Source organism: Ursus americanus, chromosome X (assembly GCF_024610735.1).
Source record: "Ursus americanus isolate L20-20 chromosome X, mUrsAme1.1.p, whole genome shotgun sequence".
Classification (NCBI taxonomy): Eukaryota; Metazoa; Chordata; class Mammalia; order Carnivora; family Ursidae; genus Ursus; species Ursus americanus.
In genome coordinates, this window is record NC_142164.1 from 25,883,317 (window position 1) to 25,909,772 (window position 26,456).

General features: G+C 36.1%; 1 protein-coding gene across 13 annotated transcripts in view; it reads left to right on the top strand.

The window, feature by feature from the left end:
- Positions 1-26,456, top strand: part of THOC2 (THO complex subunit 2) — a 110,206-nt gene that overhangs the window by 76,738 nt on the left and 7,012 nt on the right. For 3 of the 13 annotated variants that reach the window (XM_087859629.1, XM_087859630.1, XM_087859634.1), the window contains exons 19-38: positions 609-705; positions 2,901-3,018; positions 3,587-3,766; positions 4,536-4,700; positions 9,450-9,725; positions 10,771-10,912; positions 11,372-11,529; positions 12,452-12,580; positions 12,933-13,064; positions 13,152-13,336; positions 13,845-14,023; positions 14,268-14,370; positions 15,040-15,470; positions 15,697-15,755; positions 17,164-17,295; positions 22,104-22,241; positions 22,583-22,652; positions 22,735-22,892; positions 24,957-25,033; positions 25,517-25,562. In XM_087859629.1, the coding sequence (XP_087715755.1) occupies positions 609-705; positions 2,901-3,018; positions 3,587-3,766; positions 4,536-4,700; positions 9,450-9,725; positions 10,771-10,912; positions 11,372-11,529; positions 12,452-12,580; positions 12,933-13,064; positions 13,152-13,336; positions 13,845-14,023; positions 14,268-14,370; positions 15,040-15,470; positions 15,697-15,755; positions 17,164-17,295; positions 22,104-22,241; positions 22,583-22,652; positions 22,735-22,892; positions 24,957-25,033; positions 25,517-25,544 (2,957 nt within the window). In that variant the 3' untranslated portion in view covers positions 25,545-25,562. Of the gene's footprint in view, positions 1-608; positions 706-2,900; positions 3,019-3,586; positions 3,767-4,535; positions 4,701-9,449; positions 9,726-10,770; positions 10,913-11,371; positions 11,530-12,451; positions 12,581-12,932; positions 13,065-13,151; positions 13,337-13,844; positions 14,024-14,267; positions 14,371-15,039; positions 15,471-15,696; positions 15,756-17,163; positions 17,296-22,103; positions 22,242-22,582; positions 22,653-22,734; positions 22,893-24,956; positions 25,490-25,516; positions 25,563-26,456 lie in introns of those variants that run through there. The other 10 variants (XM_087859632.1, XM_087859633.1, XM_045804972.2 and 7 more) reach the window with 8 other exon arrangements.

The following is a 26,456-nucleotide window of genomic DNA, read 5'->3' on the forward strand; positions in this document are numbered from 1 at the left end:
GATATGATAAGGATTATTGGTTAAAATTGGTCTTGTTTGCTTCTTGGTCTGGCAGTGGTTTACCTGTTTCCTTGTCTCTCCACAACTAGTAGCATGTTTCTAGATGAGAGATTTTTTGTGTGTGTGACTCAAACATTAGAGGGACAAGTGTTTTGTTGATCATTCAAGTTTACCGAGTGATCTGCAAGATTTTGTTGTGGCCTAGTTAATTGTTGTGGCCTGACAGGCTCTGGAGTCAGGCCATACAGCTTTGAATCACTGCTCTCCCTCATACCAACTGTGTGACATGAACATGTCACAGTTGCATGATATATCTGTTCCAAATTTTCCTCATCAATAGGTTTATACCAGCCTGAGATGATTATTTCAAAAATTAAATGAGTTAATTAACGTAAAGTGCTTACTTAGTACAGTGCTTAGTGTATGTATGCTCAGTAAATATTAGCTATTATTAATTGTAAAACTCCATTCAGTGGCATCAGCAGTACAATTATTCCTACCTCATTTTATTTTAGAAATTGAGCTAGTTGAGAAATGCCACTTAATATTGTGTTTTTTTTTGTTTTATGAACTGTTTTTTAAAAGCCCTATTTTTTTATTTCATATAGGTCTGGCTAGTTTCTGTGGTGCAGTTTTTCGTAAATATCCAATTGATCTTGCTGGTCTTCTTCAATATGTGGCTAATCAGCTAAAGGCAGGCAAAAGGTATTCTTAGCAAATTATATGTAAATGAAATTCAATAATTAGAATACTTCTGGTGGTATTGGGATATTGAGATTGCTATTATTCTGAAAAACTGTTTTGTAGGCTTAAGTAGAATAGTCGCTCACTTATTTATATGGAATTCTTTAATTAAAAGAAACTGTAATTTCATACATAAACACTTTTTTTGCAGAAAGAAATGTAATACTTGGCTATATATGTAACTCATTAAAAAGACAATTCATTTTGACTACCTGTTAGGCTCTGGAGAAGATAGTTTATATGGTATATTGTAAATCCTCTTATGACAAAACGTATTGCATTATTGATTTGCTGCTGGACAGTAGTAACTGGCCTTTGCATTAAGCATATGGTAGGAACATACTTATTTTGAGGGTATATACAGTATTTTTAAAACACAATTTCTTTTGAATTTGAACTTCAGAGATACATACAGCTTACATACCTTTTGGACAGTGTCCTCTTTTCTTTATGAATACTGGGTTTTATTATTTTATTCTGGACCAATATCAGTGTTTAGAGTTTGAATTAGTATGTACATTAAACCTCATCAGCAGTAGACTGACTAGAATCAAAGAACTAGAAGTTGTTTTCCAAAACTTTCTGGTAGAAAGCAAACAAAAATTTGTAAAGCTATCTGGTGTTCCACATAAGTATTGCCTAAGTAATTCTTGACAGATTATTATTTTGGATTAGGGAACACTTTTAAAAATATTTAGATTTAGGATTTTATCAGCATATCACTTAAACTGTGCGTATCTGTCCACCATTACTACACATTTTGCTCTCCTGTGTCTATGGGCCAGGAGAGTATAACATTATTTTTAAATCTATAACTCAGTTTTCTATACTGTGAATATAGTTTTTAATTAAAAGATAGTTTAAAGAAAAAACATTTTATTGGTACTCGTTGCATACTAATTTGCGTGAGGGCTCTCTTGTTTTCATAAACTATGTTTAGGGAAGGCAAGACAAGTTGAGAGAGTAAGCCTTAATAAGAATCTTCAAAAACTCTGCCTTTTGTCTGTTATTAACTTGTGTCTTGGGTATGTCTGGCTTTACCTTTGGAAAAACATCTGTATTTGTTTTGTAGGAAAGAAGGTTTCCACTTTATCTTCATTACTTAACTAATTAAAGAAGATCTTGAAAGTCATAAGTTGTTATTTTCATTGACAGTCCTAAACTTTGAGAATTAAAACGTATAACTATTGGCACATAACAGATGTTCTTAAGGCTGTCGTCTTAGGCTCATGCACCACAACTTGGAACTTCCTTTCCCTTCCTTTTTTCCTTTCTCCTCTCCCTCACTCCCTCCATCCCTTCCAAGTGTGTGTGATTGTTTAGAGAGATGGCTCTATACCATCAAATATATGTATTAGCCACCTTGTACTGGAGGATAAAAAAATGCTATGAAGAAGTGAAGGGGATGAAGAGTTCACTTAAACCAGGATGAGCACTGAATAATGTATGGAATTGTCAAATCACTATATTGTATGCGATTTAAAACTAATATAAACTATATGTTAATTATACTTGAATTAAAAAATAAAAACATTTAAAAAGTGTTACTAAGGACTGTTGGGTGAACTGCTAAAAATGAAGTATGAACTATGAAGTATTATATCAGTGTTAGATTTACTAAAGTTCAGTAACTATGCTGTGGTTGTTAAGAGAATAGCTATATTCTTAGGAAATGCACTCTTAGAAAATGCATTTGGAATTTTAGGGGTAAAATATGCCCTTAAAATGATGTTGCTTACTAAATAAGTTACTCCCAAATGGTTAAAAAAATTCTGTGTGTGTGTGTGTGTAGAAAGGGAGGGAGAGAGAAAAAACACAAATGATAAAGTGAACAGGAGTAAGAATGTTAATAGTAGGTGAAGTCAGGGTAAAGGGTATATGGGTGTGCTTTGTACTATTTTTTATCTTTACATCCTGTCTGTAAGTTTGAAATTATTCACAAGGAAAAATTTAAAATAAACATAAACCTATTACATGCCCCAAATATTTTTCACTGTAGTTCTAGGAAGGCAGTTTTTCCTTAAAAACCTTACTCCAGCCCCTTCATATTTATATACAACTAATTTAGGGATTCTCAGCATATTAATTATAATATATACTGTCACTTTTATGTTTGAAGTTTCAACTACAGACTGTTTCTTATTTTTTCTAAATAGTTTTGACCTGCTTATATTGAAAGAAGTGGTACAAAAAATGGCAGGAATAGAAATTACAGAGGAAATGACAATGGAACAACTAGAGGCCATGACTGGTGGAGAGCAACTAAAAGCTGAGGTGAGAGTTGCTAGTTTTTTTAATCAACTTTTTAAGTTCCAGATATATGCATGCTCATACTAAAGAATCCAGAGAGCACATAAGTATATGAAGCCAAATGTCAAAGCTTTATGTACCCTTCCTTCATTACTGCCTTCACCTCCCTTTCAAAAATTGAGATGTACTAGTTATTTTAACCCTTTCAGAAAGCTGAAACAAATATAAAAGACGGTGTCACATCTATAAGAGAAGTAAATATCAAGTCTTCTGTGGTCCTTGATATCTAACTGGTATAAATCTGAACATAGTTACTCTGTTGTTGAATCTGTTCCACATTGAATAAAGAGTAATCCTTTATAAGGGACTGCACGATAGAAAATGGAAAATATGCAGAGGTTTAAAGGTAATTGATAGTTATCTTTAAGCCAGTAACTGTAATCAACAACAGTGTCACTAAAATTTGTGAAGAAAGGGAAGGAATGTAAAGTTGTTTATCTTCAGGATTGTAACTGAGCCTTTTCTGTGTCTTTTTCCAATCAGATAGCATGTGTTAATGTACACTGGTAAATTTATGTCTTCCCTTGTGCAGGGTGGTTATTTTGGCCAGATCAGAAACACTAAAAAATCCTCCCAGAGATTAAAGGATGCACTATTGGACCATGATCTTGCTCTTCCTCTCTGTTTGCTTATGGCTCAGCAGAGGAATGGGGTAATCTTCCAGGAAGGTGGAGAGAAACATTTGAAACTTGTGGGAAAACTCTATGATCAGGCAAGTTAAAGTGACTTTTGTGTTTATGTGGATTTTTTTTTATCCTGATAATGGAAAATATGGAATGTGATAAAATTTTTAAAATGTCATTTTGCACATCATATGAGTGTGAAACAGCTCTAATGTAAAATAGACATTCTGGAAATAGGGGCTATTACTGTGCAAATTATGGTACTTAAGGCTCTAGGAAATATAATAATATGTACAAGGTTTTCAGTTAAGTAGTTAACTTCAGTTTGTTTGCTCTCATATAATTCCTGTTCTCTGGAAATCTGGAATTTCAATCAGAGCAAAGTAGATGTGATTTTTATAAAACATATCCATGAATATTAAGCAGCAAAACCTGTGATTAGCCTACAAAATGTGTTTATCACCAACTATATTATAAGGGAAAAAGATCACATATATTTTATAAATGAAGTTTTCCTCTTTTAAGGGCAAGGAAATTCTGTATACATAAAATTGTTGTGATGTAGGGTAAATATATCCTGCTACTAAAGGTGATTAACAATAGCTTAGAACTTGAGACCTCATTGACTATTAAAGCCTTAGATTGATCAACTTTTCAGGGCATTGGCATCTCTTTGGTAATATTACATGATGATGTTTATAGATTGCCTCTAAAGTTCTTTTAAGTTGTAAAATTTGAATTCTTAAATGTTAATCAAAATACTGTGAAAATGACATTGTAATCATTTTGGAAAATTTTTATGTTGGTTTCATAAAATGGTAGCACATTTGTGTTTTTTGTCTTATATTTTAAATTTAGTGTCATGACACCCTGGTACAGTTTGGTGGGTTTTTAGCATCTAATCTAAGCACAGAAGATTATATAAAGCGAGTGCCTTCAATTGATGTGCTCTGTAACGAATTTCATACACCCCATGATGCAGCATTTTTCCTGTCTAGGCCAATGTATGCACACCATATTTCGGTAAGTGTAAGTGTCTTTGCTGCCATTCAAGAATGATTCGAAATTATTTCTTAACTGTGAATGTATTTTAGTTTGACACAGATACAGATTATGTCTCTTGGAGAGTTACTCTTTTGTTAATACTCATCTCTGAGCAGTATACGATGAAAATGCTCCCTTTAAAAGTAAGCCTTACTAGTACTATAATTTTACTGTTATACCACCAGTTGTCCAGGTTGATGTCTTCTGGGCCCTTTAGAACTATAGCGCTCAAACATAAGTGTAGATGAGAGTCACCAGTGAAGCATCTTCAAAACTCAATCCCGTGTCCCCAGGTTCTAATGTAGTAACTTCAGTAGTACCTGGGAATTTCTGTTTTGTTTTTGGTTTTGTTTTTTAACAAGCGCTAGTTGATTCTGATGCAGGAAAATATGGTAGGTGATTCTGCAAAACACTCCTACTGAATACAGAGAGTATCTTTCCTCAGTAACAATATCCCTGTCAGTTGACTTGCTATTCATACTGCCTTGAGAGAAAGACGGACTGACAGAAAGACCTAACCACCGCCAAACACTCTAAAAACTCTTGTAGGCTGTGTTGTGTAGCTTCTCGAAAAGGTAGTCATAGTTCTTGTTTTATTTCTCTCCACCTAAATGAGACAACTAAAGAGAGAAAAGCACAGGGGCACCTGGGTGGCACAGCAGTTAAGCATCTGCCTTCGGCTCAGGGCGTGATCCCGGCGTTATGGGATCGAGCCCCACATCAGGCTCCTCTGCTATGAGCCTGCTTCTTCCTCTCCCACTCCCCCTGCTTGTGTTCCCTCTCTCGCTGGCTGTCTCTATCTCTGTCAAATAAATAAATAAAATCTTTAAAAAAAGAGAGAGAGAAAAGCACAAAAGCAAGCCAGAGCCTTCCCAAGCAGGGCATCCCAGTAGTGACTGTAAGGATGATTGGGGGGAAGAGGAGACTGCCCTCCCTCCTCTTCTCTAACTGCCACCTGGACTCCTGCCTGCAAAGCAGTGACCTCTCATGGGAATTGACTTCCTTTTCCTTCATACCACAGTCAGGCCTCTGTTTGGAAACTATAGTGCTTCTCCATTCTGACTAGAGCCCCAGCATAGTCTTCTTTGTGTAGGCTTGAATTCTGGCCCTTCTGTTTATTTGTTGTTGGTTTTAAGTCTGTACTGTGCAAAGAAGGCTTTCACTACAGATTTTGGGGGAAGATCTTGGTCCTTTCTCTTAAACTAGGATCCCTTCTCTGTTCCCAGTAGGAACATAGGGTTGTGTAGTAGAGGTGTGGAAAAAAGACACTGAGAAATTTGGGGTCTAATTGATCATTTAATTGACCATCAGCTGTTAGTGTTTACATATCAGCTGCTACAGTGTCACACTTCCCTCTAACAAGTAACTGTTAATTGATATAATTATCACTTGATGAGCATTACACAGCAACACTGTGCTATATTCTCTAGAAGGGAAAAGGGGACGGAGGGTAGGATTAGGCCTCTTTTTTCTCCCTTTAGAATCTTTCAATCCAGAAAATTGTGTGCTCTGTTTGCATAGTTATGTCTTGTGTTGTTGCCTCACCCTGCAGTAGATCAGTCTCCGCTATACAACAGGGGACCTGATTTCTTGAAGGACTGAGGTGGGAGAGTTGCTTCATCTCAGGAATTCTGACCTGCCCTGTGCTATACTGAGAAGTGAACACACTAATCAGCGATATTGAACCCTAGCAAACAGGAACACATGATTGCCTGAGGTTGGCTGAACTTTTCCAGGTCAGAAATGGAGCAGGTCGTTCATACCAATAGCTACCTTTTCTGTAGCCTGTGTAAAGTACTGTGTCTTTGTCATATAAGAGATACAAAAATCTAAACAAAGAAATGTCATTTCCCTCTCAGGGTTGCAGAGGAAAACAAAGAACTCTGTAGAGGTGACTACACAGCCCAATCAGGGATAAGTCTGTTACTGATAGGCCACATAATACCCTCTGGAAAAGGAGTTCTTTGGCAACCTTGGTTGCACTGGATGGACACCCAAACTTCCCTGGGGATCCTTGCTTTTGCTTCTTGGGTGAGAGCCTCTCTTGAAGAGCCTTTGTGAGAGGGTATGAGTATCGGAGGACTGCTAGGACCCTTCCATAATTTGATTACCAGGAGGCTCTCATGGGAATAATTCAGCCAACCAAACACTGTTCAGGTTATTGGGGCAACATGAGCTTTTTGAACAGGAATTAGAAGTATAGCAGTAACTGTGGATATCAGTTCTGTTTCATAGATTTAGTGCACTGGGTGACTTGAGATGTAGAGCTGTTATGCCTCTCCATTTGACTGAAGGTGTAAGCTTGAAGAGGGAGTTAAACTAACTTTAGACCAGGAACTATTCACCCTAGTTAAATATGAAGTATAGCTGTCTTTTCTGATCAAGCCTATTTTTTTTTAACTAGATAGGGACTAGGTGAGTACCTAGTAATAAAAGTGACAGATTCAGAAGCCGAGGACTGGGAGGTGGGGGCTATTGTATCACATCATTACACTCTCATACCTATAAACCTAATATTCAGTTGTAGTTGTTGAGACCCACCTTGTAACACAATTCTGAAAGAAAGGCTTTCCCCAAGTTCATATTCTAGATCTTGCCCAAATCAGGTAGTTAAGCTATCCTGTACAGGTAGTTTCAGCACTACTTATCCTATGTTTTGTTAGAACCTTAGCACATGTCATTCTTTCTCACATAGGTAGATACTAGTTACCATCGACAGGATTTGCCCTCAGAGTGTAAAAACGCTTCCTTATCCTTGCTGCTATTCTCTCAGGTCTGTGATGTAATTGGGACTTCTCTCTCATAAGTAATATTGTTTGTAGTTTTGTCAAACCTGTGTGGTCTCAGTAATTATCAGCATGTTCTCTAAAATGGGGGTAATAGAAGGTAAATCTTTCCACTTACAGAAAAGTTGTAAGATTCTCAGATTGTAATTATAATAATTGTAAGATGTGCTTGAGATACCCTCTGGAACACAGTACTTGGTATGTCTTCAGTCCAGTTAGCCTGGGGTATAGAAGCACTTAGGAGGGAAGACAGCTGGGGTATAAGGATCCAAGACTCTTGCCTACCACAGTGCAGAACTGGAAGTGGAACCTTTGACCTCTGACCTTCTAGTTCTGGGTTCCATGTTTAGCACAAACTGTGATGATTTAAATGCTTTTCTAAGAGAAAGAAGTGAGTTGTAGATCTCCTCTTAGGTTCATCTTCAGGGGTGATGCCTAACCCAAACAAACTTTTCATCCTTAAGAGACTGAAGGACATGAGACAATAGCAACAATACTTTGTATTATTTTCTTTTTTACATTTGGTATTATACTCTATGAACTAATATGTAGTTCCCTCCCATTGTACTAACAGATTCTTTTCCTCATACTCTTAAGAGTATGGCCTTTCTCTGACTCTCTTCCAAATTAGGATAAACCAGTCCAGTCTAAAAAAGCTACAGTGTCGGGGCGCCTGGGTGGCTCAGTCATTAAGCGTCTGCCTTTGGCTCAGGGCGTTATCCCAGGGTTCTGGGATCGAGCCCCACGTCGGGCTCTTCCTCTGGGAGCTTGCTTCTTCCTCTCCCACTCCCCCTGCTTGTGTTCCCTCTCTTGCTAGCTGTCTCTCTCTCTCTCTCTCAAATAAAAAAATAAAATCTTTAAAAATAAATAAATAAAAACAAAAAAGCTACAGTGTCAATTCCCACATGCTTTAAACTCTAATATACCGTATCCCTTCATAGAAGGTCTTACTTAGGGGCGCCTGGGTGGCTCAGTTGGTTAAGCATCTGCCTTTGGTTCAGGTCATGATTCTAGCATCCTGGAATTGAACCCTGTGTTGGGCTCCCTGCTTGGTGGGGAATCTGCTTCTCCCTCTCCCTCTGCCCCTCCTGCTGCCTTTGCACTCTTGTGCATGCTCACTCTCTCTCAAATAAACAAAATCTTTAAAAAAAAAGTCTCATTTAGCCCAGCAGTAGGGTAACCAGCTCGTCCTGGTTTGATTGGGACTTGGCCAGTTTTAGCACTATACTCTTACATTCTGGGAATCCCCTCATTCACTGGTAAACCTGAATAGTTAGTCACCCTACTTAGCAGTCTTATAGTAACTTTCTCATAGCCTTTCTTAATGTTGATTCAGTTTCTTTCTTTCTTTTTTTAAAAATTTTAAGTAATTTCTACACCCAGTGGGGCTTATGCTCACAGCCCTGAGATCAAGAGTTGCACATTCCACTGACTGAGCCAGCCAGGCACCCCTGACCCACTTTCTCAATTGACAAATTGTAATGGCCAGTAGGGACTATATGTAGTAATAAAGCATCCTGTGCTGGTTGGCTGTTACTAGTTTCATTATGCCTCTTTACTAGTGTTAAGACCCTTTACTTTGTTCCCCTGAAGATCTTAAAAGCAGGAGTGGAAACCCTACGTATTCAGTCCTTAATGTAGCAGTAAGAGAGAGTAGGCGGGGGATATGGATGGTGGAGGGGGTATACATACCCTATTTACTTACGTAACAGGTCAGATTTAGTAAGAATCTTCTTAAAAGCTCCTAGTGAGCACACAGGACTGAAGATGAGAACAGCTTCCAGGGATGATTTATCTTAAAATAAATATCATTGGTAAGAACTTAGAATTCCTACAACAAGTTTTGATTGGTTGTCTTCTGATTCTTGAAAAGGGAACATAGGTTTTTATACTATGTAAGTTAGTGCTATAAATTGTGTTTGTTTTTACTTTTTATCTCCAGTCTAAGTATGATGAACTTAAAAAATCAGAAAAGGGAAGTAAACAGCAGCATAAAGTTCATAAGTACATTACATCATGTGAAATGGTGATGGCTCCTGTCCATGAAGCAGTGGTCTCCTTACACGTTTCCAAAGTCTGGGATGATATCAGCCCTCAGTTCTATGCCACATTCTGGTCATTGACAATGTATGACCTTGCAGTTCCACACACCAGCTATGAACGGGAAGTCAATAAACTTAAAGTCCAGATGAAAGCAATTGATGACAATCAGGAAATGGTAGGTCTTTGTTCTAGTAGCTTAAGTACAAAAATTTCATGGTATTAATTTAACATTACCCATGCTTTATATTGGCTCAGGTTCCTTAAAGCTATGATCTTATTGCTATACAATGTTTTCCTAAGTGAGTTAATGGTGACTTCTCAGTGGGTGGGGGCAGGAGCTTGGTGAATACGTGGTGGTTGTGATCACACAAAAGGTATTTGAGTTTGCCTTTTTCTTTCTTAACTGAAGATTGTGTTAGCAACTTAAAATGATCTGTGTGACTCCAATTGCAAGAGCAATAGGAGTTCCCAAAAGGAGAACTCTTTAGGAGAAGGCTTTATTGAAGAGGTGTGTCTTGAGCTGGGTAGGCTTTGAAGGTAGATTAGGTTTGGAAATAGGGAAGCAGATTGTCCACTCAAGAGCTTCAGCAAAGGTATGAAGTAATTTAAGGTTTAAAGAGACCACTTCACTGTCATGAATAGGCTTAGTGATAAATTTGAATGATTAGGATGGAACCAGATTATGTAGAGCAGTGAAAGTTAGAAAAGAAGACTTGATAAAGTTCAGATTCCTGTATTGGATTCCTCAGCAAAGAAGTGATAATGGTAAAAATGGTACTTTAGAAAGATTAGTCTTGACAGTGGTTCGAAGTATGCATTTGTTAGGGGAAGGGACTGGCATCAGGCTGGAGTCCAGCTGTAGGTGGCTCTTAGGGTAATTCATTGTGAAGTACTGAGAACATAGACTATTGGTGGAGGTAGTGGGAACATGAGACTTGCAAGCAATTGGGATGCTGGAATGAAGGAGAAGGAAGAGTCAAAGATGACTTCATGCCTGAGACTAAAAGTATCAGTGCTAGGAAGGTAGCCTGTTTTGATGTGAAGACCAGATTTTGAATTTGTTGAATGGCAATGAAAGCACATCCAGGTGTATATTTTCTCAATATCCTTGTGAAGTAATTAATATAAAATACCAGCACTGATCTCTTTGAATTTTTTAATTAAAAGAAAGGGAGGTAATGTGCGTGTAGTTAGAAAAGTATCTAACTTATACTTCGTAGCCTCCAAATAAAAAGAAAAAAGAGAAAGAGCGTTGTACTGCCCTTCAGGACAAGCTTCTTGAAGAAGAAAAGAAACAGATGGAACATGTGCAGCGAGTTCTACAGAGACTGAAACTGGAAAAGGACAACTGGCTTTTAGCAAGTAAGTTGTTGGAATTGTTACATTCCTGCTACAGCCAAATTACAAAAGCAAACCTCTATAACTTCAGAGGTGTTGAAGTGTATTATGTTCGTATTTCAGCTCCGTGTTCACTATCCCATTCTTTGGTTATTCATTAATGCAGAGTCAACCTCACATGTTCACCGAAGGAACTGATTTAGTTTGCTGGTGAAATTAATTAACTTATAAATATAATATTGGCAGCTTATCATTCAACCTTTCTGTATGAAATCATATTTCTGGAGAAATTATAGATAGAAAAATGTCCACAGAGTGAGAAAGTTTTATCCCGGGCATGACCTTTTGGTTACAAACTATAAAGAGTTTGTGGGTTTTTTTAATAGCATTCTCTACACTAAAATTAATATGTTGTCATGTTTAGTGGTCTTGAGGCACTTGAGGAAGAAGTTTACCACTTAATTATTCTTCCCTTATTTTTAGAATCTACCAAAAATGAGACCATCACAAAATTTCTACAGCTGTGTATATTTCCTCGATGTATTTTTTCAGCAATTGATGCTGTTTACTGTGCTCGTTTTGTTGAATTGGTACATCAACAGAAAACTCCAAATTTTTCCACACTTCTTTGCTATGATCGAGTAAGTTCTTTTTATTGCAACCTTTAAAAAAAAGTCTCACACAAAGATAGCTAAACATTATAATCTATAGAGGTATTATTGTGTGTATGGTTAAAAGCATGAACTCAAGAGCCAAGTGCCTGAACTTGAATCCTAGCTCTGCTACTTTCTAGCTATATGATCTTTGGCAAGTTTTTTAACCTCTCTGTGCCTCAGTTTTCTTATCTGTAAAATGGGATATTAGTACTTGCTTCATAAGATTGTCGTGAGGATTAGAGTCACTGCACACAAAAGTGCTTTGAATAGTGCCTGACACATAATAAGCACCCCTAGTTAATCTATTAACTTATAATATGGGTTTATATGTTTGTCATAATAGATAGAACTCTTTTCTTAACGTTCACCCCCTCAAAAAAAAAAAACAACAAAACAGCTTACACCTTCACACATATATAAAAGCAGGGATGCTTTTCAGTATGGTCACATTTATGTATTTTTGCATCTGGAAGAAATTACTGCATTTGTGGTTTAAAAATGTAGTATATGTCACAGCATGTCAGCTGCCTATTTCTAGTTTCTGTCAGCCTCGCCTCTGCTTTTGCTGTCCCCCTAACACCAGTAATATCTATTGCTAAGTCTTCATTGAAGAAGTTACATTGTAATAATAATGATAGTTTTTCCACTGTCATTGTAAATCAGTCTTTTTTATTTGAGTTGTTAAATCAGTTTTTTTAAATAAAAGTTTGTTGTTGCTTTATGAATGTGCTATTTCCTCATGAAGGCCAGAATCTTTAAAGGTTTCTGGAATTGTGACTATGAAAGGGGAAGATACATTTCGACTAAACTAACCTGTTTATTATGATTTGCTATAACACAACCTTTTACTATTTTGAACTAATTTTGACCTTGATTTGTTTTTATTTTTCAAACATTTTTCCTGTAGGTTTTCTCTGATATAATTTACACAGTTGCAAGCTGTACTGAAAATGAAGCTAGTCGATACGGGAGATTTCTTTGCTGCATGTTAGAGACTGTGACCAGGTGGCACAGTGACAGAGCCACGTATGAAAAGGTATGACTAATAAACACCCTTATGTTTTATCCTTGTATCTAACAACAGCTTTCAGTAATCTTTAGGTTGTTCAGTTCTGAAAGGGAAGCTGAGTTTAAGATTCAATTGTAAAACAGTGTTTAAAATTTAAACATCATTCATTCATTATTAAAAAGTGCTTTAAAAAAAATCTATCTCAAATTGACATTCCAAATTCATACCATTGAATAAGTTGAACCTTTCTGTGAAAACTAGCTGTCATTCAAATACACATCTTGTTTTTGCATGGAATCATAAATCCAGTCCACTTAAGTCTTCAGCTTCTGTTATTTTGGGGGCAGAATTTTTCTTTAACAACTTTTTTTTCCCCAAGGAATGTGGAAATTATCCAGGATTCCTTACTATATTACGGGCCACTGGATTTGATGGTGGAAATAAAGCTGACCAATTAGACTATGAAAATTTTCGACATGTTGTACATAAATGGCATTACAAACTAACCAAGGTAAAAAAAAAATTACGTTTCTCAAAGGTGGTTTTTCTCTTTATACTTAGACTTTTATAATAATAGATCTTAAAATGTTTGTTGTAGGCATCCGTACATTGCCTTGAAACAGGCGAATATACTCACATCAGGAATATCTTGATTGTGCTAACAAAAATACTTCCTTGGTACCCAAAAGTTTTGAATTTGGGTCAGGCTTTGGAAAGAAGAGTGCATAAAATCTGCCAAGAAGAAAAAGAGAAGAGGCCAGATCTATATGCATTGGCTATGGGGTAACACAATTATACTTTAATGTGATTTATGAGACTAGCTGACAGAAGGATTCTGAAGACTTTAAAATGTTTTACAGTGTTGAAGTTTATCTTCTGCCTTACTTCAGGAGATTATGGGAGATTATGCGATCATGTTCCCACAGGCTGGTGAGAGTTGTCACTTCTGATTATCAGCTTCCGGTCTATACTGGATGATAGTTTCAAAAGTCATATATAATATGTCTTGCTTTGGAGGAAATGTAATTTTATCATCAGTTGAGTTTTGGATCTTCAGTAGTGGAAAAAAAAGGCATCTTAGTTTAAGGATTAGTTTACATTGAAATTTTTATTTTTAAGAAAGCATCTGGAGCTCTCTATAAAGACCTTCAGGAACTTATTGAAAATTAGTATTTTTTATTCTCTGAAACCAAGTGGCAGAGTGAATAAATTGCTAATTTTATTCTTTTAAACTCCATGTTTGTGCTTTTGATTTGTATTTGTATATTTAAACACTTTGTGCGACTTTCAGCTACTCTGGGCAGTTGAAAAGTAGAAAGTCATACATGATACCTGAAAATGAGTTTCATCACAAAGACCCCCCTCCGAGGAATGCAGTGGCCAGTGTACAAAATGGGCCTGGTGGTGGGCCTTCTTCATCGTCGATAGGAAGTGCATCTAAGTCGGATGAAAGCAGTACTGAGGAGACTGGTATGCTTATTTGTAGAAATTTATAAGTAATACGTTTTGTTTCAACAAACTAAGATGTTTTATATCACATGACAAGTAAAATGTTCGCTTAGTATTGTAGTTTATTCCTTAGGTAGGAGTATGTAACTGTCAAGAGGAAATTAGCCCTTTGTTTCTTTCTAGTTAATCTCCAATCATTTTGCTGTGAAACTGTAGTTTATTTACAATTAGGGGCTTGTCAAATAAAACCTTACCTTTATTTCAGATAAATCAAGGGAGAGATCTCAGTGTGGTGTGAAAGCTGTTAATAAAGCTTCTAGTGCCACACCGAAAGGGAATTCAAGCAATGGGAACAGTAGCTCTAACAGGTAGGAATACTGGCTGTATGTCAGAATTCTGAATTCTTACATGATTAACCTCATTAGACATGAATGAAAGAGGGTGGTAGTTGAATACTAGGAAAGTAATTTATGTTGGACCTTGAAATTTTGTATGTACCCCTAATTTGATGCTTAACTGTCCTCATTATGTTTTATATAATGCTGAGACTGACATTGTTTCCCCTGCTGAGTTATGCAGATGAAGGTAGGTGGTGAAGTTAGAAAAACATTTTAGGATTGAGTGCTTGCTGTGGGCATTCTGGGTAAGGATAATGAACATAAGAGAAGCCTACAGTGATTTAGACCATTGATCCATTCAGCCAAGTAACCCAGTTCCTGATAGTAGCACCCTTGGTCAGCTTGTGGGATAATTTTTGGTTGTGACCTTGGAATCCTCAGAGGTTATGAACATACACAAAGAAGGGCCTGACATCACTTTAACCATTCTTTTTTAATCTCTGCTGTTCATGAATTTGGTCACTTATTATTTAGTGAATGAAGAAGTACTTTCTTTTTACTTGTCTTTAAAGTCCTTTAGTATTCAGAGGGCTACTACTCTTCTAGTATTTTTGAAGCCAGTAAGGAACCCTTATGATTTATAACATGGACTATGTTTTATGGCTGTTTGTCTTAAAATCTCGTGTTTTTATTCTTAAGCAGCAAAGCTGTTAAAGAAAATGACAAAGAAAAAGGGAAAGAGAAAGAAAAAGAGAAAAAAGAAAAGACTCCAGCTACTACTCCAGAGGCCAGGGTACTTGGTAAAGATGGTAAAGAAAAACCAAAGGAAGAGCGGCCAAATAAAGACGAAAAAGCAAGAGAGACGAAGGAAAGAACACCCAAGTCTGACAAAGAGAAAGAAAAATTCAAGAAGGAAGAAAAAGCTAAAGAAGAGAAATTCAAAACCACTGTCCCCAACGTAGAATCAAAATCGACTCAAGAAAAGGAAAGAGAGAAGGAGCCATCCAGAGAAAGAGATATAGCAAAGGAAATGAAATCAAAGGAAAATGTTAAAGGAGGAGAAAAAACACCAGTTTCTGGGTCCTTGAAGTCACCTGTTCCCCGATCAGATGTTGCAGAGCCTGAAAGGGGCAAGTTTGCTCTATATTTGTATTTGTTTACTTTTGGTTCTTGTTAATGTATAGTTGGTTCTTGTCTCCTTGTTTCAGCAAGTTATCTAGGGACTTTACTTGGGGGGTGAGCGAATACTTGATGACCTTAAAGGTGATTTTAAAAGTGACCTTAAAAGTGGTGATTTTTTTAAGTGTTTGGAAAAAGTAGAAATCTTACTGTGACCATTTCTTTTTGTACCAACAGAACAAAAACGCCGCAAAATTGATACCCACCCTTCTCCATCACATTCCTCAACAGTAAAGGTTAGTATAGCCTGAGGAAGGCAGCGTCCATGTTAGGCTCACCTGGTTGGAATACGTGTCCTGACTTCCTTCAAGTCTTGTGCCAAGTATTCACTGGAGCCACTGGAGGTTTTATATTGCATTAGAAAATGAATTTTTTACATATTGGTGGACTGATATTTTTTTCCTATTGAGTATTTTTATTATAAAAATATTAAAACTTCAAGGACCTAGCACTAATTTTGTAGTGTTTCAAAGTGCAAGAGAAATTTTACCCAGAAGTGCCTCACTGCTTTAAGCAGTCTTTTTTGGAGTGCAATGGTAGCTACAAGCAAATGAATCTTTTCAGCAGAATGAAGCCTATTTTTCAGCATAAATATTGAAGAATATATAGCACTGAAGACTTCCTGGATGATACAGGATAAACAAGATACCTCTGAATTCATCAAGCTTCTTGATGAGCATCATACCGATGTGTGCCTTCTAAGAAGGAGTCTTGAAAGGAGTTCCATTTTAAAGTCTCCTTGGTGATCAGTTCTCCTGTAGTTGTGTATATTCAGTGAGCATGCAGCTTCTGTTGTATCTTCCCTTGGAGGTTTGTTTATACCCATTGGGTTCCCAACAAGTTGAACCTTGCGTTACGATAAAAGCAGATGTGGCATCCAATCCTACCACCCAGCAAAGAGAAACCCCAGGCATTCAACTGCAGCACAAAATCGTGGGTGTAGCCTTCTTGAAGACTCAGGGTAGCCATTCCTTGCTCCATATTTAATTTTAATTCTAAAGTCATCTAATTTCATGGAATCTTTGAATTGCAGTACGTTGAACTTTTAAAACTGTAAGTTAACTAATTCTTCATCAAGAGCACTGTGGTGGAATACCGTAATTGATTTCTTTTTCTTTCTTTCTTTCTTTTTTTTAAGTGCTTTTTTTTGTGGGAGGCATGAGATTCACCATCAGAGGCACTTTGCAAAAAAGTGACTACTCTTGTAGAGAATACATTTTGTTTTCTTGTTAATATAATGCCACTGAGTTTTTGGCTAGGATTAAAAATGTCTATATTTATGGTAGAGTCGTAAGTAAAGTAAAATTTGAAACCTCCCAATTAAAGAACAACTATGAAAATGTAAGATAATGTTCTTCCACAGTGACCTCCACTGTTTTAAACTTTTTGTGGAGGGAAAAAAGTGTTTTGCTTTCTTAAGCCTCTTAATATTACTTATAGCTTAAGTACAGTGTTATGAAAAATGTGGCACTGACATTTATTTTTAAATTATGAGCAGAGAAAGATTTTTATTTGTTACATTGAGTACATATAATTTAGTTTTTTTAACATTACAATTCCATTACATGGTTTTTGCTTTTGTTTTTTTATTGTTGATATTCATATAATAATTGACATCACAAGATTTATCCTCACAAGAAGTAGCTGGTTTATTTCCAGGTTACAGCCATACTTCCCAAAGTTCCTCTGGGTTCTGAGAACTATGCCAGCTCACCTGTCATCTCCATTCATTTTCTACAGGACAGTCTCATCGAACTCAAGGAGTCTTCAGCAAAGGTTTGAGTCTTTTAAAATCATCATGCCTAAGTAAAACCAAAAAAAAATCTTCATTTATTTAGTAGATACCTTCACCCTAGTAAATTCAGTAAGCTAATGAATAACCTTTAAAAATACCTATCACAAATTGAAACAATGGATGACAACGGTCCCTTTTAATGAGATTGTTATCAAATATGTGTAATGTGGCAACATTTCTATAATCTCTCTTTGCTTGCTGTGTTATGCATTATCCTTTTATGCTTCAAAATCTGGAAATAAGTTTAAGGTTTGGGGAAGGGGTTGTTGGTTTGTTTTGGGGAGTAAGCTTATTTAATTTCTCAAAACAAATCTGTCAGGTTGTTTTCTGCCTTTTTTAGACAACCCAAAAGACCAGAAAAGAAATTTGATGCATTCACGTACTGTTCTAAAAACTGAACCCATCTCAATCCATAAAACTCTTTCTATTACCTCTGCTGAGCTACCTTTGTGGTAGTTGTAGCATAATATCAAGAAATCTGGTTAATGTCAACTTATTCTCTTGGAGGGGAATACTCAACCTGATGGTCGTGTTTACATGTCAGTATTAATTCTTGCCTATTACTCTACTTTCTTGAGTATTCTTCTACTAAAAATAATGTGCAGTTTGTGTATCTTATTACAGAGTTCACTTCATTATTGTAGTTGAATTGTCCATTGTTCATTTTATTTTGTCTATTTATTATAAAATTTGTACCCTCTTTCACTTTGATTTTCTACTTTGCCTCCTCTTATATCTGCTAAGTATTATCTCTTACTGGTGGACCAATACAAAATGAAATTTTGAAACAAAGCCAGTTGACATTACTAACTGCTTTTAGATCTGTAGCTTTATAATGAAATGTCTGTGGATATTGGGCAAATAAGCACTAATTTTTTTAATAGTTTAGGTTAGCCAATGTGCCTTTGTCCTGAAATTGTAGCATTGTTTTTAGAGTATACTGTATTAATCAAAAGAGTATTAGCTGTACTGTGTGAATGCTTTCTTTTAAGGTAAAACTTTCTATTGGCTAAATTAAGTATGTATTGCAATACAGTTGGTTTTCATAACCAGTTTGGGATTGTGTATGTCAGTCTTAACCATCAGTGGCTTGTGTGGGCTATTTTAAATTCATGGGTTAACAATGTTACCTTGTGAGTATTTATTTCCTGAAACATACTTTGAAGCAGTTTGAAACCTGCTGTTATAGTTAACTGGAATTTCTCATCAGTGATGAAAATTATGGTTCCTTACATTTGTGAAAGCCTTTTGAAAATAAACATGTGAGATAAACACATTATCTCATTTCATGCTCATAACAGTGCTGTGAGGTAGATAGGGCAGGAGGGTAGTGTCTTTTAGACAAATAAGAGACTAAAAAAGTTCTTGATCTATTCCCAGTGGCATATAACTTGTTAGTAGTACCAAAACGGACTAAAATTAAGGTTCCTCAAGTATTCTTACCATAATGAAAAAAAATTGCAAAAAAATGTATGGTCCCTTGATTCTTAGCACCCATTTCAACAGTAGTCAGAATGGGTTCCTAACTCCTTTAGTGTGTTTGCCTCATTTTTAAAATCATAGTACTTTAAGTCAGTCTCCCTATCCCCCGTTGAGAAAAGATAGTGATTTTCTGGGTATTTAAAATTCAATAGATTATTCCACATTCAACCAGAAAATTTTGAAAATGGCATGTGAATGCACTTGTAAAGATCATGTGACTCATGCCACTTTTCAGATCCCTAGTGCTCAGTATGGTTAACTTGGTGATACGATTAGGTGTTCAGTAACTATTTGAAATGAACTCTTACACCTTTGGACTTTGGTAAAGCATCCACAGATTACTGGTCTGCATTTTTATATGTCTAGGAAAGTTCAATAGCATATGAATGTCTTAGGAAAAAAACGTTGAGTGATATCTTTAAAATTGATGATCTCTATCAACTCACTGTTTCTGGGGTAGCTTTTACTTTTTAGAGGATTTAAATGATGTGTGTCTATTTTGTGTGTGTGTGTTATCTTGTCAGTTGTACGAACAAAATGGTTTCTATGCTTTAATTTTTTTACGCTTTTTCCATGGGATCCTCTTTTTTATTAAATTAGTATTTTCACTTTCTGATCCATGGTAAAAGTAACACATGGATTTGGCTTTTCAAGTGGGATTAGTTAAATCAAGTTAAATTAAAGGGAGAAAAATCTAGCTTAGTATCCAAATCTTTTCTGTCTGCCTTCCACTCCCAATTTCCAGTTGGCATATTTCCAGTTTGGTCACTTGTGTTTTCACCTAGCAAACCTAGCAGCTACATTTGATGAAGAAAGCGTGAAAAGCATTTTCCTTTACCCAGGCTTCTCTGTAATTGAGGAGGGCAGCAGTGACCACTCAAAACAGAATTCAGGTTAATTCTGTTCATCATCTTAAAACAAGGATTTATAATCAAATGGAAGCCTACAAGTGAGGCCATCTTTATATATGGTAGCTTTAATAAAGTCAGTATAGCAGTGCTAACAGATTTTGAAAATCAGTCATGTTTTTTGGACCTGTTGATCCCAATGTAAAGAATAAAAGCAAATCAAAAGCAAAATCCATCACTATATGCAGATCAATTTAACAAATCATTCATTTTGTTTGGCAAACATATATTGAGTACTCGGTTGTGTGCAAGGCACTAGGAAGTGTGTAAAAGTAGAAAAGACACATTAGCTTCCCTGCCATACTAGAAATTGTTATGGACAAAAATAAGTGACATGAAATTAATAGGGAATACCTGTCACAAAAAAAGCTAGTATAAAATAACAGGAATTCACTGGAAAGTGAGTTGCAAGTGAGTTGCAAAGTTGAGGGACGATTGAAGTGCTGATGGCTTTTGAGCTGTCTTTGAAGGCTAGTAGGATTTTCAGAGATTAAGATAAAACTGAGTGACCATTCTGGTGAAGAGAACTGCTGGGAAGGACAGGGCGTTAAGGAGTCAGTGGTAGCCACAGCATAGAGTGCAGTGGGTTGCCCCATAGTAGGATATAATTGTGCAAAGATTGTGAAGAGCTTGGAAACACCTAAGCTAAGGACTATGTATTTTATTCTGTAGCCAGAGAGAGACTGCATGTTACGTGGAAAAGACCATTGTGATCAGAACTATACTTAGAAGGGTGGGAAGAAGGAATAGAATTAGGTGCATTTCTAAAGTAAGAATATATAGGTTTCTCAGTTCCTTGCAATACAGAATTCAAGTTAGGCACAATTAAAAACTTCATTCTTAAAGAGTGTGCACGTGTGTGTGTGTGTGTGTGTGCGCGTGTGTGCGCACACGCATGCTTGTGTGTACTTACTTGTAATCACAACCCCCCCTTTTTTCTTTTATCAGGAGAATTAAGCAATACTTCCCTTAGAGAAATCTTCTTTGAGTATTGCAGGAATATATTATTTCTTTTGTCTTACCAGTTTCATAAGTAATATTAATTTAAGATATGAATAAACCTCACAATTAAAAATCTTGAAGTGTCGTATAGGGCATTAACCCAGCAAGAGTACCATTTGGACAAGCACTTTTATGACTGTTTCTCATTCTCTTGCTCTGTTATTAATAAACATTTTGTCTATTTCAGTTGATCATCAACTTTTAAACATTGACATTTTAAAGAATCTACTTCCGCATTGCTATGGCAGTATTTCTGAGCCAACTGAACTGAAAATATTTGGTGGTGTTAAAAAATAAGTGTTTCTTTAATTTTCAAACTGATGGTCTTTTTTTGATGTATTCCTTTGAATACAAAGGATTTCCTCATGTAAAACTATTTAACTTTTGACTCACTATTGTTTTCATTCCTAAGGTATATCTAGGATTGTGTAGTTATGGTAATGAGTTATATTTCGTATTCTGCTGCCTAATACTTGTAATGTCTTAAATTGAACATAAGCTTGTAGCACAGTTGTAAATGCTGTAAGGATAGGTATCTGATTACTTCCTTAATGTTTTCTTTTATACTAGATTGCCATATTTACAACTTGTGTAAGTTATTAAGGTTATCTCTTAATTATTTAGGTAGCACATCCTTGATCTTTGGCTGTTCATTGCCTGTGGGCCTTTTGAAACAATAGGCAGACATCAGTTCGTCATTTTCCAGTCTCTGAATTTTTTTTTTTTAATCATCCTCAGCTGACCAAATGGTTTTCTGAGCTATTTAGAACCAGTGAGACAAATTTCACAGTCTGTTGTGATTATTTGGTAGAAATTGAAGTGCTTTCAGAAGTAGAGAATATGCAGCCTTTACTTTTATAAAAATAATTTAGGATAACATATGTATGGTATGTGCTGAGGCAGAAAAGACTTATTATTAGTAAAGTCATGGCTAGGTTTCATTTTATACTTTGACTCATTGTCATCAATTGCCTTGTAAGTGGATGGTAAAACTATTTAAAATTTCTGTGATTGTGTAGAGGTTTGTATCTTTTTTTTTTTTTTACAGTAGAGAAAGTCCAGTCATTATTTTTCACGTATGGACTCCTGTAGTGGTGGTTATAGATCTTCACAATAGAGCTGTAAAAGGAACTGTAGCTTACAGATTTACTAATGAGTCTCAGTTAAGACAGGAATGAACTGATTGAGTATAAATGAAAATTTTTGTAAGGCCAGTAATTGAAGTTTTTGCATAATTTGTGCCATGCTCTTTTATTTCACCTCTTGTAATCCAGACAGCTGACCAGTTTTGACTTTGGGTCTAACTACCAATTGTCTTTCATTAAATAAACAATCAAGCAGATGATGCTGATACTGGAAAACTAATAATCTTTAGTAATATTGCCTTAATTTAACAGCTCTACATTAATCATACTCCTCCACCACTGTCCAAGAGTAAGGAGAGAGAAATGGACAAGAAAGACTTGGACAAGTCGAGGGAAAGATCCAGAGAAAGAGAGAAAAAAGATGAAAAGGACAGGAAAGAGCGGAAAAGGGTTTGTAATTTTTTAAAAACTAGTTTGGAAAGCCATTATTCATGTATGGTAGTGTGTTTGTTGCCTTTTTAAAAGTACTAGTTTGTTGCATGGCAGGCTGTTATTTGGTGTTTTAACTGGTATTTTCACCCTAAAATGAGTTTGAATTGAATCTTCTGCGGTAATAAGGATCTTCAGCCTAACAATTTCTACCAACTCTGCTTGTCTTTCATGTCATTTTACAATGTGAAATGACTGCCAATACTCTCCAATGCTAACTGGCTGTGCCCTTGTATAAAAGTAATATTTTAAAACAAAAACATAAACTCTTAATCAATGTAGTTCACAATTCTTGGTTCTAGGATCATTCAAACAATGACCGTGAAGTGCCGCCGGACTTAGCCAAGAGGCGAAAAGAGGAAAATGGAACAAGTAGGTAGATTTATTATTGCTTTCAAAGCTGTCGTCAAACTGAACTGGAAAAGGCTTTCATGATTCTCTTTTATACTTTTAGTGGGGGTTTCAAAACACAAAAGTGAAAGTCCATGTGAGTCTCCTTATCCAAATGAGAAAGACAAGGAAAAAAATAAGTCAAAATCTTCAGGCAAAGAAAAAGGCGGCGATTCTTTTAAATCTGAAAAGATGGATAAAATCTCCTCCGGTGGCAAAAAGGTAAATTAGGGAAACAAAGGAACAAAAGGCTTTTTCTTGAAAAATTGACTCTGAGTATTTAGCAAATACTGAGTTTTTTTGGTAATCAAATAGTCTTTGGTTAATTATTTGAGGGTGGGAAGAGGAGGCAGTGGGGGAGGGTGGGTTATCTGGGGGGAATTCTAGCCAGTTGGATCCCAAATTACTGGGAGAGTAGAATTAGTTTACCTCTGAAATTCCTTTTCTCTCCATTCCACCCCCACCTACTCTTCTATTCATTGAGCTTTACCCTTTACCCTTTCTTTTTGTGTTTTCTTTTTACTCCTCCTCGCCAACAGTGTTTTTGGTTTCTTTACATTCATGAGATTAAAATATGGTCATGTGTATTCTTTTTCCCTGATCATTATTGCATTGTCATAAAGTCTTTATTAATTGTGATTTTTAAACATTTTTATAACATTTTGCTCCTAATAAACTTATGTGTTTGCAACTTGTATTTGATTTTCAGACTTAGTGTGCATTTTCTTAGATATTCATGGTTGATATTCATAATACATTTTGTATCTGCCATAAAGTAGGCAAGTCATTACTAAGGTGTAAAGTGTTTCAAAAACATTATTACGGTATATATAGTCATAGTTCTTGAAAGCAGTTTTGGAAAATTATAAGGTAATTGTTTTAAAATTTCTCTGTGCTTTGGGGTGCCTGGGTGGCTCAGTCGGTTAAGCTTCCGACTCTTGATCTCAGCTCAGGTCTTGATCTCGGGGTTGTGAGTTCAAGCCCTGCGTTGAGCTCCATGCTGGGCGTGGAGCCTACTTAAAAAAAAAAGTTGTTTGTTTTAAAAGTGACGCTGCTCCTTTTAAATATTTTTTTTAAAATCGAGGTAAAATTCACATAACATAAAAATAACCATTGTAAAATGTACAATTCAGTGGCATTTAGTATATTTACAATGTTGTGCAATCATCATGTCTATTTAGTTCCAAAACATTTTCATCACCCCAAAGAGAAACTGCATACCCATTAAGCAGTCATTCCCCATTTCCTGCTCCGTTTAGCCCCTGTCAACTACTAATTTGCTTTCTGTCTCTATGGGCTTACCAGTTTTGGATATTTTATGTAAATGGAATCGTATAATAATGTGGCCTTTGTGTCTGACTTCCTTCACTTAGCATAATATTTTGAGATTCTTCCATGCTGTAGCATGTATCAGTACTTCCATTTCTTTTTATGGCTAAATAATATTCCATTGTATGCATATACCACATTTGTTCATCCATTTGTCAGTTGATGGACTTTTTTGTTGTTTCCCTTTGGCTATTGTGAATAGCGCTGCTATGAATGTTTGTGTGCTGCTCTGAAGTGTGTGTTTGAAGACCTGTTTTTAGTTCTCTTGTGCGTATACCCAGGAGTGGAATTTCTGGGTTATATGGTAATGCTATGTTTAACTTTTTGAGGAACCGACAAACTGTTTTCCACAGTGGCTGGACAGCTTATGTTTTACCAGCAATGTACGAGGGTGCCAATTTCTCTACATCATTGCCAACGCTTGTTATTTTCTGTTTTTTTTTTTTAATTTTTATTAAATTTTTTTTTTATTATAGCCATCCTAGTGGGTGTGAAGTGGTATCTCATTGTGGTTTTGATTTTGCATTTCCTTAATGACTAATGATGTTGAGCATCTTTTCATGTGTTTGTTGGCCATTCGTGTACCTTCTTTGGAGAAATCTCTTCAGATGCTGTGGCCATTTTTAAATTGGATTGTTTGTCTTTTTGTTGCTCCGTTGTAAGACTTCTTTATATAGTCTAGATACTAGACCCGTCCCGTATGAGATGTGTGATTTGCAAATATTTTCCCCCATTCCGTACATTGTATTTTCACTTTCTTGCTAGTGTTCTTTGATGCATGAAAGTTTTTGTTTTTTGACGAAGTCCAATTTTTTTTTATTTTGTTGCTTGTGCTTTTGGCATCATTAAATACGTTTTTGAAGAAAAATGTATGACTGGTGGGTGATAAAAAGGGATTTTGAGCTGATTTTTCTATTTGGTTTTCCCTTCCCAAACTAATTCCGCCATTCCTTATAGGAGTCCAGGCATGATAAAGAAAAGATAGAAAAGAAAGAGAAACGGGACAGTTCAGGAGGAAAGGAAGAGAAGAAACAATATCCTTTTCATCTTATTGGAGTTTTTAATCAGTGTAATGGAAAGCTTTGATACTGGTCATGTTTAGAATTGTACCCTTGTAGTATGTGGTCTGAATAAAGTTTAAGGGCTTACTAGCTTTTAAATAGTCTCTTCAGTTAACCCTCTCAAATGTACAAAATGTGGAAGTGGGAGACTTGATTTTTTTTTTTTTTTAACTTCTGTGGTGACTGTGAGGTTGTTTTATGTCGTCAGGGGATTTAGATTCTCTCTGGTTGTATTACTACTGAGAGGAAGAAAGGGAACAGAGAGTCCTTTGGGCTGGGGGCATGGGGATTAGAAGGGCAAGATGATGCAGCAGATGAGCAGAGCTGGTAGAAGTTGAGGCTACCAGGCTGGTCAGAACCAATTAGGCCTGCAAGTTGAAGGACTGCACTGAAAGTTGAGACACCATTCCTTTTTTTTTTTTTTTCAAAGTTGTTTTCCCTTAATTTGTCATCTACTCATAAGTCCTCGGACAAGCACAGATAATGAAGACTTTCAATCAAGGTGAGTGTTTTCTCACCTCCTTTCATTTAAAGATAGAGATATGAAACGAGGTCTGATAATGTTGAAGAAACTAGGTACATTTTGCAAGATGAAACTTGAATTTTGCACCTAACTCTAATGACCAGGTCTTTGGGTACAGATGCAAAACAAGATTCACAGTTATTTTTAAGCTGCTTTCATCTTAAGCTTGCTGATTAGCCACGCAGTTTTTGTGTGTGTTTTTGTTTTTTGGTTTTTTTGTTTTTTGTTTTTGTTTTTTTTTTTTTAGCACCAAGATGTATTTTAGAACATCTGGCTTTCTCTTCACCACTCATTCCCAACTTCTCTGGATAATTAATCACCTTTTTTTAAGTACCTTTAGCCTTGTGGGTGGTGCTGGTATCTGCACTTTACAAGTGAAGAACCTGAGACTCTGAGGGGTTAAGTTGAAGAGGCTAGCAGAGGTATTAGCTGACAGAGCCAGTATTCACAGCATAGGTTTTCTTGCCCTTTAGTGTTCCCTGCTTTTTCTTTTCATGCAGACATGTTATCCAGAAATTTTTGTTCTAAGTTTTTATGCCTCATTTGCTGCCACAGCCCATGTTTTGCAAGGCCAGAAAATATGGTCTGTGCTTTTTGTTCTGGAATTTAAAATATACATCTTCATTTCCAAGGTAATTATGCCTTGTATGAGATTTAAAAAGTGTTTAACCATCTTAAATAAATTGTATGTGGATGGTAGTTCACTCTTAGTGAAGAGAGCATTCAGAACTTAAGATAGTCTTTTTTGAGCGCTCAGATCATCATCTGAATAGCTCTTGTTTGGTGATGCCTTAGGATTATTGAGATTTGTAGGATGATTTGCCCTCTATATTTAATTGTTTGAGATGGCTGTATTTGAAGTTGTCAACTCTT